The sequence below is a fragment of the Triticum dicoccoides genome, chromosome 3B (genome assembly GCF_002162155.2).
Source record: "Triticum dicoccoides isolate Atlit2015 ecotype Zavitan chromosome 3B, WEW_v2.0, whole genome shotgun sequence".
Lineage (NCBI taxonomy): Eukaryota > Viridiplantae > Streptophyta > Magnoliopsida > Poales > Poaceae > Triticum > Triticum dicoccoides.
In genome coordinates, this window is record NC_041385.1 from 706,174,350 (window position 1) to 706,188,567 (window position 14,218).

At 49.4% G+C, this 14,218-nt stretch overlaps 1 protein-coding gene across 1 annotated transcript; it reads right to left on the reverse strand.

Moving 5' to 3' along the window:
* Positions 1-4,011: 4,011 nt before the first annotated feature.
* LOC119281920 (peroxidase 2-like) lies at positions 4,012-5,134 on the reverse strand. The gene has a single exon (XM_037562322.1). The coding sequence runs from the start codon at positions 5,096-5,098 to the stop codon at positions 4,133-4,135; it is 966 nt and encodes a 321-aa protein (XP_037418219.1). The 5' UTR covers positions 5,099-5,134; the 3' UTR covers positions 4,012-4,132.
* Between the last annotated feature and the right edge of the window lie 9,084 nt (positions 5,135-14,218).

Sequence of the window (14,218 nt, forward strand, 5' to 3'; positions counted from 1 at the left end):
GTAGGAAGCATTGTTCCATGGACTAGAGATTTCATCAACCAAACAGTGATTTGCTTCCATCAAAAAGAAAAATTGTTTAGACCTGTTTCAAAAGCATCAATCTCTTGTTTCCATCAACTATAAAATTGCTTCCAACCAAAGTAGTAACAAAATTGCAAACGAAACGATCTTTTCGTATACAGATTTTTTTCTGCTTCACAAACCATGTGGCAGCAGGATATGTATGATGATACATTGAAACAGACTAATACTTTGTGAACACAAATTTACAAATTCATTTACAACAATAGTAAAATACTATTACAACAATAATTTCATTTTGTTGTATTCGTCATAGCGGAGGGCGGCAATCCGATCATGACAATGTCTGTGTTTGCCATGAGCTCTGCATCGCTCGTCGTAGAACCGACAACTTAGAGCCCGGTTGGTCTAGTAATCAACACACATTGCATCATTATTGGGAATCTGTACAACTGAAGCATTCAGTGAGAAAGAAGGAAGCACAAAATTTAGTAGCTTGTACAAAAATCCACTAAATAAAGCAATATGGTTGTATAATGAAATTCATGAACAAAAGCAAATGGTTGAAGCAGAGAGTAGTAGTGGTTGAAGAGACACTTGTATCGGATAATGGTTGAAGCAAAAAAGTTGTACAGTCAGAGTAGCACACACTTACAATGGTGGAAGCAAAAATTCATCACCATAGAATCATATGCAATAATCTATGAAGCATGGTTGCTAGGTTGTAATATCTTCATTTTCTCACAACATACATAAAAGACACACTAGAGGTAAAACATGTTATGGGAACTCGGTTATGGCAAAAATTCATCACCATATAATTATATGCATGAAAAATATGGGAACTCAACGTTAGTGAACTTGGTATGGAGAAGTTGGTCGTGCTTCGTTGCGATTGTAATCATGCTTCTATTTGATGTCGGACGTGCGTCCTACCAATGCTGGAAGTGCATGGTAGGCATGCTTCCTTTATCGCCATGGTTAGCGGCACTAAGAAGGATTGGCATGCATGGAGCGGCGCTGCAACAACGATGAACCATTAGCCGAGACCTCCTTTACTGCAAAGTAGGACAGCTGAATATCAAATTAAAATGAGGTCAACCGAGGACGTGAAGCCGATGTGCAACCGGATGGGCGTGCTCTGGTCGCTATCGAGAAGGGATGGCACTCCAGGAGAAGGGAGCATTATCCTGTCACTTGGTGATTGCCCGATGCCTATCCATCCTCCCTGCTGGGATGGGCATCACGACCACCTACTAATCAAGCACATATGAATCAAGCATAGGAGAATTAAATCATTGCAACGCAACCAGCAAAATCAGTGAGGAACACACATTGGAATCAACTCTTTGTGACGCTCACCATGCCAAAGGGAACAGCCATCAAACTTCTTGCTCACGATTGTTGGTTCCCGCTCACATCGGCCTTGGCGGATCATGGTCGTGGTGTCGTGGAGAATTAGCACCTCAGCAGATCACGGCCATGATTGTCATGCAGAATTAGCAGCTCGGTAGATCAATGAACAGACGATGTGGTGGGTAGGAGTAGAGGAAGAGGACTGACCGATGAGGTTTCCACGATACACAACGACGATGGGCGATGGAGGCGGGGGTGGAAGGGATCTGGGTGAGGCGAGCTTGGGCCTATGCTTGCTGTTGGCGGCGAATGGAATCGGGAGGCATGTGGGGCGAGAAATTAGGAAGAGGTTAGATGCGGGAGTTGCGGGAAGTTAATGCCCGGATGTTCGGATTTTCTTCTCCTTTTTTAACATATATGAAGAGCTTGTTGTGACCGTCGGATTTAAATTGAATCGACGGCCGTCGGCTAGTCTGGCGCTCGTTTCCTATCGGACTATAGATAGGAAGGGTTTCCCTTTAACCTTCTCAAAGACCGGTCGTAGCCACACTAGATTCAATTAAAGTTGGAGAAACTGACACCCACCAGCCATCTATGTGCAAAGCACGTCGGTAGAACTAGTCTCGCGTAAGCGTACGCGTAATGTCGGTCCGGGCCGCTTCATCCAACAATACCGCCGAACCAAAGTATGACATGCTGGTAAGCAGTATGACTTGTATCGCCTACAACTCACTTGTGTTCTACTCGTGCATATAACATCTACGCATAAAACCTGGCTCGGATTCCACTGTTGGGGAATGTAGTAATTTTAAAAAAAAAATCTACGCACACGCAAGATCATGATGATGCATAGCAATAAGAGGGTAGAGTGTTGTCCACGTACCCTCGTAGACCGAAAGCGGAAGCATTAGCACAAGGTTGATGTAGTCGTACGTCTTCACGATCTGACTGATCCAAGTACAGAACGTACGGCACCTCCGAGATCAGCACACGTTTAGCTCGATGACGTCCCTCGAACTCCGATCCTGCTGAGCTTTGAGGGAGAGCTCCGTCAGCACGACGGTGTGGTGATGATGATGATGTTCTACCGATGCAGGGCTTCGCCTAAGCACCGCTACGATATTATCGAGGTGGATTATGGTGGAGCGAGGCACCGCACACGGCTAAGAGATCCCTGGGATCAATTGTTGTGTCTAGAGGTGCCCCCCTGCCCCAGTATATAAAGGAGCAAGGGGGAGGGGCGGCCGGCCTAGGAGGGGGCGCGCCATGGGGAGTTCTACTCCCACCGGGAGTAGGACTCCCTCCTTTCCTTGTTGGACTTGGAGAAGGGCGGAAAGAGGGAGAGAGAGGAAGGAAAGGGGGGCGCCGCACCCCTCTTCTTGTCCTATTCGCACTAGGGGGAGGGCGCGCGGCCCAGCCTTGGATGCCTATCTTCCACTAAGGCCCATGTAGGCCCAATAAGCCCCCGGGGGGTTCCGGTAACCTCCCGGCACTCCGGTAAAATCCCGATTTCACCCGGAACACTTCTGATATCCAAATATAAGCTTCCAATATATCAATCTTCATGTATCGACCATTTCGAGACTCCTCGTCATGTCCGTAATCACATCCGGGACTCTGAACAACCTTCGGTACATCAAAATTCATAAACTCATCGAAACCTCAAGTGTGCGGACCCTACGGGTTCGAGAACTATGTAGACATGACCGAGACACGTTTCCGGTCAGTAACCAATATCGGAACCTGGATGCTCATATTGGCTCCTACATATTCTACGAAGATCTTTATCGGTCAAACCGCATAACAACATATGTTGTTCCCATTGTCATCGGTATGTTACTTGCCCGAGATTCGATCGTCGGTATCTCAATACCTAGTTCAATCTCGTTACTGGCAAGTCTCTTTACTCGTTATGTAATGCATCATTCCGTAACTAACTCATTAATTACGTTGCTTGCAAGGCTTATAGTGATGTGGATTACCGAGAGGGCCCAGAGATACCTCTCCGACAATCGGAGTGACAAAGCCTAATCTCGAAATATGCCAACTCAACATGTACCTTTGGAGACACCTGTAGAGCTCATTTATAATCACCCAGTTACGTTGTGACGTTTGGTAGCACACAAAGTGTTCCTTCGGTAAACGGGAGTTGCATAATCTCATAGTTATAGGAACATGTATAAGTCATGAAGAAAACAATAGCAACATACTAAACGATCAAGTGCTAAGCTAACAGAATGGGTCAAGTCAATCACATCATTCTCTAATGATGTGATCCCGTTAATCAAATGATAACTCATGTCTATGGCTAGGAAACTTAACCATCTTTGATTCAATGAGCTAGTCAATTAGAGGCATACTAGTGACACTATGTTTGTCTATGTATTCACACATATATTATGTTTCCGGTTAATATAATTCTAGCATGAATAATGAACATTTATCATGAAATAAGGAAATAAATAATAACTTTATTATTGCCTCTAGGGCATATTTTCTTCAGCTCCCCCAAAAGATGTGCATATAGATGATTTGGTTTTGAATGATGGTAAAGTGATTTGAATATATGCTTATTGAAAACAAGTCTCTGGAATGAAAAGAATGGGTTCGCGACAATCACGTGTAGTAATGAAAAAAAGAACATTTACATTTGTTTCCAAAGAGAATAAAAAGAATCCTGTACAGTTAGAATGAATTAAAAGAATATTTTACAAAAGGACAATGAGTTCACAACTCATAACATCAATCTCATTCATCAATAGGGTTTTTTGTTCACCCTCCGACAGTTGTTCCTAATCTCCCCAGCCCTTCCAGTCAGCGGGCTTATGTTCCCCATTTTGACCATCGAGGCTGCGAAATTCTTGAAGAAGTCCTTCTGGCTACCGGAGAACCTGTGAACGATCGACGCGGTGGTCGTGGCGGCGACAGGGTCGGACAACATTACCTGGTCCGAAGGGAGAGGGGCGCGCCCATGCAAGAGGTTGCCATAGTACTTGTTGTCGAAGACATCAGGGGTAACTGTGTCGAGGTTCACCAGCGTCTCCCCGTCCTGCCCGGCACTGCAGTTCTGTTGTGTGAATTGGCATTGTGCCCGCCCAAAGGTGTGGGCTCCTTGGAGGGCGACAAGGTCAGTGTCGTCGAGGCCCAAGTTTCTGAACTTCTCCTGGAGCGTCTGCAGAGAGTCGAAGGGGCTTGGGAGATTGTTGGCGCTCTCAACATTGGTGGTCGTGCCATCACGGCGGCCCAACGGCACACTCCAGCGAGGCCCTCCAGCTAGCTCGACTGAGATCTCGGAGGCGAGGGCGAGAATGTCGGCACAAGACACGATGCCGGGGCACGCATTCTCCAATGCATGCTTAATGTCGTCAACCACATCAAACCCGCGCGCTGACCTGTTGTTGGCAGGGACCTCCTTCTCGGTCATGATCGCCGGGAGGTCGTTGTCCAGCAAAAGTGAGCCATCACAGCCCTGAACAAAGCAGTCGTGGAAGTGGAGGCGGATGAGGCTGGCTGGGATGCGTGCGTCGGCGACACGGGCACTCTGGATGACGCGCCGGACAATGTCATGCGCACTGGGGCATGAGTCGTCGTAAAAGGACGAGCTCAACCCAGCACCGGCACCGGCATGACCATGGGCTTCATGGCTCAGCGCTAGGACCAGCGCTGCCGTGAGCAGGAGGCTGCAGCGAGCAGCCAACGGGAAACAAGAGGAAACGGCCATGTGCACTACTGCACGTTTGCCACTGATGGATGGATTGGCAAGTTAGCTGCTACTAGAAGGGAACGAAGGAATGTCGCAGAGATGGATGTGAGGGAAATCAGAACGGTATGGAAGCTATATATAGCCTAGCCATTTTGAAGGATGTTGAACTTGGAAGGACTTTGTGGAAGCGTGTTTGACATGTTCCCCATGCCGTTGTCAACTTGATTACTAGCACTGCCGTACGTCGCCTACCGCCTACCGCAGCTTTCCTTTGCTGCTCATATTATTTTACATGATTAGCGAGAATAAGTTGGAAGAGGTCTTCCTTGATGATCTAAGAGAAGAGGTCTTCCTCAGGAAATATTGTGTTGTATATGTTGTGTGTGGCGGCGGCCAAGGATTGCATCAGATCAACAAATGTGATAGGAAAAAGTCTGAAATAAATCTTGAATTCGTACTCGAAGTCTGAATCGAACCTTAACCTTCTAATCCCTCAAATCAGCATCTTGTATTTACCAATCCCGGTCAATCTTCGCCCTAACCAGTTTGCCATGCCGGGAAAAGCACAATCCCTGCCGGGAATACAACTGTGTGCACTCCAACAGCGTCATCCCGCTAGACTACCTGTTTTTCCGGTAGAACAAGGAGGCCGTGGCATGCCTCAACGTGTCAGCCATGGCGACGAAGATCAGGTGGCGGTACAAGGGTGATGCATCCACCGAGCCGGACGCTCACTCTCACAAAGCTGAGACGTACGTACACAACAACTGACCGGCTCCGGCGTGTCTGCGTGTTACTAGCCAAAGACATAACAAACCACACACCATGGAGGATCACATCATGTATAAATAAAAAAGATAAGTTAAAGGAACACATACACATATGCACAGCCGTCGTCGCACGTCGGGTCGTTGCCACTTTCTCCTCGATCCCGTGCCACATAATCAATCCCAGTATCCAAACAAGGTATGAGCGAAAAACGGCCAGGATTGACCAGGATCCCGTGCAAATTTCAAGGATTGCAAGATCAAGGTTTGATTCAGACTAAGAGCACGAAATCAAGGTTTATTTCCGACTTTTCTCTATGTGATACATCGTGACTTTGCATGTACCTAGTTGCCACTTGCCAGGAATGGGCCGAGAGACCAGATCAGTCACACCGTGTGATCCTTACATTTCTTCCATCCTTCTCACATTCCTTTATTTTCTTCAGACGATGAGAGATACTTTTTGCTTCTATTTTATACGTGGGAAGTCTTCAACAAGCAACACCTTTGGTTTAGAATACTACTAACCAGTCCGTAGAAAGTCTTTTTAACTGTTAATATGGACGGAGGTAGTATTTTGCTATGAGTTTAGTTTGTGCTGTGATTTCCTTTTGCTGAGAGGCCACCTGTTGGCATGCCATGTTGAACTGCCATTGCTTGATGCGGCCCATTCTTGTGCTATGAATAGGCTTCTCTTCATGACATTGAAAGATTGGTAGTTATGATCATTACCGAAAAAGGCTTTCGCCCCGCTTTACATATAAAACAATACGATCGAACCGATACAAAGTGGTGAGGAAACCCTCTTAGAAAGCAGATCATCAAAGATAATAAACATACAAATAGGAGTAGCCGCACCCCAACAAGAAGCACTCCAGACTACTCAGTAGACGAGGAGCCGCGGGCCTCCATAAGAAACCACTGGACATCCGTTGCAACGCACACACCAAGATGTCGCTAGAGAGAGCCCCCTGCCCTCTCACTCCGGGCCTGGAGCGCCGATCCGGCCAGCAGACACCAAGGACCGAGAACGATGCCAACGAAGTCACGTGTAAAAGATAGGATCCAGCGAGACAACCCTACACCATAGGCGAAGGAACTTCCAGCCGGGATCCAAGCTTGCCCACCGATGACGACATGCCACGACCGAAGAGAACCTGAGCTCCACGACGACAACCCCAAGAGGATGACGACGCAATACGCCGCTGCCCTCGAGACCGAAGAAACGGTCAAAGATTTTCATTCAGTGCCCTAGCACAGGAAAAAGGAACCTCGACGACGCCCCCAAGAGGGACACGATGCCGACAGGAATCGCCGTTGTGATACCCCCGATTCAATCATACACTATTCATGCACACAAATGTGTACGATCAAGATCAGAGACTCACGGGAAGATATCACAGCACAACTCTAAAAGTAAAATAAGTCATACAAGCATCATATTACAAGCCAGGGGCCTCGAGGACTCGAATACAAGTGCTCGAACATAAACGTGTCAGCGGAAGCAACAATATCTGAGTACAAACATAAGTTAAACAAGTTGCCATAAGATGGCTAGCACAAACTGGGATACAGATCGAAAGAGGCGCAGGCCTCCTGCCTGAGATCCTCCCAAACTACTCCTGGTCGTTGTCAGCGGCCTGCACGTAGTAGTAGCACCTCTTGTGTAGTAGGAGTCATCGTCGACGGTGGCGTCTGGCTCCTGGGTGCCAACGTCTAGTTGCGGCATCCGAGAAGAAGAGAGAAAAGGGGGAAAAGAGGGAGCAAAGCAACCGTGAGTACTCATCCAAAGTACTCGCAAGCAAGGATCTACACTACATATGCATGGGTATATGTGTAAAGAGGCAATATTGGTGGACTGAACTGCAGAATGCCAGAATAAGAGGGGGATAGCTAGTCCTATCGAAGACTACACTTCTGGCAGCCTTTGTCTTGCAGCATGTAGAAGAGAGTAGATTGAAGTCCTCCAAGTAGCATCGCATAGCATAATCCTACCCGTCGATCCTCCCCTCGTCGCCCTATGGGAAAGCGATCACTGGGTTGTCTCTGGAACTTGTTTGGGTGTGTTTTATTAAGTATCCAGTTCTAGTTGTCATATGGTCATGGTACAACTCCGGGTCATCCTTTTACCGAGGGACACGGCTATTCAAATAAATAAACTTCCCTGCAGGGTTGCACCACATAACCCAACACGCTCGATCCCTCTGGCCGGACACACTTTCCTGGGTCATGCCCGGCCTCGGAAGATCAACACGTCGCAGCCCCACCTAGGCACAACAGAGAGGTCAGCACGCCGGTCTAAATCCTATGCGCGCACGGGTCTGGGCCCATCACCCATTGCACACCTGCGTTGCAAGGGCGGCTGGTGAGCAGGCCTAGCCTCCCTTATACAAGGGCAGGCGTTCCAGTCCAACCCGGCGCGCGCCGCTCAGTGGCTGACGTCAAGAAGGCTTCGGTTGATACCATGACGTCGAGTGCCCATAACTGTTCCCGCGTAGTTCGTTAGTGTGTATAGGCTAGTGGCCAGACTCAGATCAAATACCAAGATCTCGTTAAGCGTGTTATTATGAAGTAACCGCGAACGCCGACCAGGGCCAGGCCCACCTCTCGCCTAGGTAGTCTCAATCTGCCCTGTCGCTCCGCCACAACGTAACAGTCGGCGGCCGTTGAGAATCCAGGACCACCTCTACCAAGATGGAGCCACCTATCCTTCCATCCCCCACATCAAAATCACTTCCTGAGTGATCCCCGACCCGACTTTAGTCACCATCTGTATAGTAAGAATATATGTATAGTATATACCCGTGATCACCTCCTAAGTGATCACGGCTCGATAGTATAGCAAGGCATACTGACAAGAATGTAGGGCCACTGATGGTAAACTAGCATCCTATACTAAGCATTTAGGATTGCGGGTAAGGTATCAACAACTGTAGCAACAATGACAGGCTATGCAACAGAATAGGAGTAACTGAACAGTAACATGCTACACTACTCTAATGCAAGCAGTAGAGAGAAGAATAGGCGATATCTAGTGATCAAGGGGGGGCTTGCCTGGTTGCTCTGGCAAGAAGGAGGGGTCGTCAACTCCGTAGTCGTACTGGGTAGCAGCGGCGTCGATCCCGTAGTCTATCAGAGAGAAGAGGCAGAAGAAACAATAAATATAGTGCAAACATAAGCATGATGATGCAAGACATGACAATGAGCGGTGCTAGGTGTGCCATAACGCGGTAGTAGGTGGTACCGGCGAAAGGGGGAAACATCCGGGAAAGTATCCCCGGTGTTTCGCGTTTTTGGACAGGTGAACCGGAGGGGGAAAGTTGTGTGTTCGCTATGCTAGGGATGTGTGGCGGACAAAGGGCTGCGTATCCAAATTCGTCTCGTCGTTCTGAGCAACTTTCATGTAGAAAGTTTTTCCATCCGAGTTACGAATTATTTTATATTAATTTTTGAAGTTTTAAATCATTTTCTAAATTATTATTAATTCAAAATTAAATAGTAAATGCTAAATGTACCCAGCCCTGTGTACACAGGGGCTGACATGTGGGCCAGGGGGACCCAGTTGGCCAGTCAGTGTTTGGCTGGTCAACAGGGGGTGGGGCCCCCTGTCATTGACAGATTAGGCTAATTAGGGTTTAATTAAGTTAACTAGTGATTAGGTCAATCTAATCGGGATTAATTAAGTTAATTAATTCCTTAATTAATTAATTTTATTATTTTTTATTTATTCTTTTTTAATTAACTTTTTTAAAACGTTCCAGGTGGTGGGGCCCATATGTCATAGGACAGGGGCCTTAGCGGGCGGGCTAATGGGCGCAAGGGCGGGCGTTGGGCGCCCCTCGGGGGCTGAAGCCCGCCCGGGCACGGGGCAAGGCCGCCGGGCACGGTGGGCGAAGCTCCAGGGCGCCGGACCGGGGCAGCGGTTGGCGGCGGCGAGCTGGTCCAGTGGGTGCGGGGTGGGGACGGGCGGCGCAGCCAAGGCTGTAGTGGCGGGATACGGGAGGCGAGTGCGGCAGGGGGCAGAAGGGGGGCGGCGGCTAGGTCAGGGCCGACGCGGCCAGCGGCGACGGTGCACGCGGCAGGGGAGGCCAAGCCAAAGGCTACTGCGGGCGGCAGCGGCAGGGGCCGAGGGCGCGCGGCAGGCTGTGGGTGATGAAGCTATGTACCTAGGGTAGGGTCATGGACCTGTCCTAACTACCCTACCCAAGGACATCCCTAGAAAAAACCACCTGTCAATCGACTCAGAAGTGTTCCACTCGATAGACTCGAAGACACTCGACCATGAAGCCAACCACTCGACCATGAAGCCAACCACTCGACGCCCAGGAGATCTAATGTCACTCTGTGTACAAACGGTCGGTCATTAAGTAGCTTTTATGGTCATCATAGCACTTTATGTGTAGCGTTACCAGTAACACCCAACCTTAATGTATCTTAAACCCTGCATAACTGAGGGCCGGAGGGGCCTGGCGGACTCTATATAAGCCACCCCCCTCCTCAGTGTAAAGGGTTCGCACCCCTGTAACTCACACACGTATAATCCAGTCGACCGCCTCCGGGCTCCGAGACGTAAGGCTGTTACTTCCTCCGAGAAGGGCCTGAACTCGTAAATCTCTTGCGCATACAACTACTCCATAGCTAGGATCTTCCCTCTCCATTAGTACCCCCCTATACTACTGTCAGACTTAGAACCACGACAGTTGGCGCCTACCGTGGGGCAGGTGTCTTAGCGACTTATTGGAGAAGTTGCAATTTTTTCCGATCTCCTTCATCATCGTTTCAGGCGGAGTTTTGGTTAAGGGCCGCGAGATCTGTCTCGGCGTGCTCACGTTCGTCGCCGATGACTCTGCTTGGCTTCAGGAGGCTCCGCTCGACATCGACGCGCTCCCAGTCCGCGGAGCGACGCACTTCCGCGCGTGCGTCCGCGGCGTCCTCCTGCGGCAGCCGTCGACCCAGTATCGGTCGGTTTCTGTGTCGTCCTTCCCCCTTGTTTCCCGCCGGCGCAAGCGCTCCGGTCGGTCGAGGCTTCAGCGGTGGGTGAGACACGCGGTGGCTCGTCAGTCGGCCACCCCCCAAGTCGCGGCAATCGAGCCCGACGAATCTCTCTATGGCCTATTCGACTGGCTCCGCAGAGACTGCATCCGAGTGCGACAGCAGTGATCCAGCGGCGGAGGTTCTGATGGTTGATGGACCATGCGGTCCTCCCAGTTTTCCTGGCGCCGACGGAGGCGACGGCAGAGGCGATCCGTCGCATGCCCATGAGGAGTATCTCCCCGAGCCCCTCACTTCGCTGCAAAGGGAAGAACTTCGCCGTCGGAACATGGATGCGCTTCATACTCCTATCGTTGGAGAAACTCCCGAGGCTCGTGCCTTAGAGGACGCATGCTTGGCCAACTTGGCTGAGCACACTCGACTGGAGAAACTTCAGCGGGCACTCGATGAGCGCGCGCGGCAACGGGTTCCAGATTCCAGTCGACGTCAACTCTTTCCACAATCGACTCAGGTATATCAAACCCCGATTCAGAATTTAGCAGTTGCTTCCCGTATAGCAGAGTCAATTCAGCCTTCCCAGTCAGAGGCTGGCAGAGGCTTGTTGTAGATCAGAGATTTACTCTGGGCATTAGGAGATCAAAATTCAGCTGTATCACAGTCGCGGATCAGGATTCACAGCAGATCCGTAGCTGCGAATACAGTCTAGTCAGCTCATAGCCCCAGATCACCCTCGAGGCGTGAAGGGCGTGGAGACCGGCATGATCAGTACAAGAACCATGAGCAGTATGATCACCGAATCGATCGTGATGATCGACGTCGAGTGCCCAACCCTACCCCAAGGGGTGGATCGTACGCGCCTCGACAACAGGATGACAGACGCCAGCACAGTGGTGGGTGAATGATTCCAGTCGACCCCAGGGAACCAGGCTTTGATGCGAGATCCATTATCATTCAAGGGCTGGTCGACAGGAACAGAGCTCACCGAGAGGGTCACGACAGAGATGTACCCATCAGCAGCCGAGTGCATGTCTCAGGACCAGAGTGTTTCAGCAGAGCCATCAGGGCCGCGGTGATTCCTCCCAACTTCAGGTTGGCGACTGGAGTCAGTAAGTTCACTGGTGAGTCCAAGCCTGATACTTGGCTTGAAGACTACCGAGTGGCTGTTCAGATTGGCGGCGGCAATGATGAGGTGACCATGAAACATCTGCCTCTTATGTTGGAGGGCTCGGCCAGAGCATGGTTGAATCAGTTGGCACGCAACAACATTTACACTTGGCAAGATTTTTCCCGAGTGTTTGTCAGAATGTTTGACGGAACTTGCAAGCGACCAGCAGGACTGACAGAGCTGTAGACCTGTGTGCAGAAGTCGAATGAGACTTTGAGAGATTGCATCCAGAGATGGATCACATTGCATCACATGGTAGAGAATGTATCTGATCACCAGGCAGTGTGTGCCTTCAAGGAAGGTGTTAAGTACAAAGAGCTAAACCTGAAATTCGGTCAAACCGGAGACATGTCTCTGAGTCGAATGATGGAGATAGCCACCAAGTATGCCAATGGTGAAGAAGAGGATCGACTCCGGAGTGGCAAGCACAAGTCATTCGCCCACGAAACCGGAGGAGGGAACTCCAGTCGGAAGCAGAAGCGGAAAGGCGAGCCAGCTGCTCCTGGAGAAGCCTTGGCCGTGACTCAAGGAAAGTTTAAAGGGAAGCCTAAAGGGCCTTGGAACCCTAAGAAGGTGAAAGACAAGGAAGGAAATGACATGATGGATTTGCCGTGCCACATCCACACGAAAAAAGATGAGGAGGGTAACTTCATTTACCCGAAACATACCACTCGACAGTGTCGGCTCTTGATCCAGCAATTCCAGGGGAAACAACCCAAAGACAAGGAAAAGGAGTCAGACAAAGTTGAGGACAAGGAGGATAGTGATGATGGATATCCCCGGGTCAATTCCACTCTGGTGATTTTTGCTGACGTTGAGAGCAAAATTCGATTGAAAGTTATCAACCGAGAAGTGAACATGGTTGCTCCAGAGACACCCAATTATCTGAAATGGTCTCAGACTGCCATCACATTCGACCAGTCTGATCACCCGACACACATAGCCACCCCTGGGAGGCAAGCTCTGGTGGTCGACCCAGTCGTTGAAGGCACTCGACTGACTAAAGTTTTGATGGATGGTGGCAGTAGCCTGAATATACTGTATGCAAAGACATTAAAAGGGATGGGCATTTCGATGTCCAGACTCAGTACCAGCAACATGAGTTTCTATGGAGTCATTCCTGGAAAGAAGGCTGCATCATCCGATCAGATTGCTTTTGATGTAGTTTTCGGTGATTCCAAAAATTTCCACAAAGAAAAGTTGACATTTGAAGTTGTGGATTTCCAGAGTGCCTATCACACTATTTTGGGCAGGCCAGCTTCTGCATGTTTTATGGCTCGACCATGTTACGTCTATCTCAAATTGAAGATGCCTGGCCCCAAAGGTGTGATCACTGTTACTGGCAATCGGAAGAAGGCAGAAGAGTGCTTTCAGAAAGGCTCAAAGATCGCCGATGCTCAGATGGTAGCAGAAGAGTGGCAGGAGCACCAAAAAAATGCAGATCCGAGTGATTTGTTGCGAGCCAAGAAGCCCGCTACGGAATCAGCGTTTCAGTCGTCCAGTGAGACGAAACTGATTTACATTCACCCGACCGACCCCAATGCTGCTCCGACCAATATCTCTACAACGCTCGACCCCAAATAGGAAGAAGCGCTCATCCAGTTCCTTTGTGAGAACTGGGACATCTTCGCATGGAAACCTTCTGACATGCCGGGTGTTCCCAGGGGGCTGGCTGAGCACCGCCTACGAGTGGACTCAAAAGTGAAACCTGTTAAAGAACATCTTCGACGGTCCGCCGTCGAGAAAAGAAAGGCCATTGGCGAGGAGGTGGCTCGGCTCTTAGCAGTAGATTTTATCCGAGAGATTTACCACTCCGAGTGGCTCGCCAATGTTGTCATGGTCCCCAAGAAGGACAAGTCACTTTGCATGTGCATTGACTTTAAACATATCAATTGGGCCTGCTTGAAAGATCATTTTCCTCTCCCCCGCATCGACCAAATAGTCGACTCGACTGTGGGATGTGAGCGCCTATCTTTCTTAGACGCTTATTCCGGTTACCATCAGATCCATCTGTATGGACCCAATGAGATCAAAACAGCTTTGATCACCCCATTCGGGTGCTTCTGTTATGTTAGCATGCCATTCGGCCTCAAGAATGCCGGAGCCACGTTCATGAGGATGATTCAGAAGTGTTTGCTCACTCAAATCAGTCGGAATGTGGAAGCGTACATGGATGATATTGTGGTCAAGTCACGGAAAGGTTCCGACCTGCTG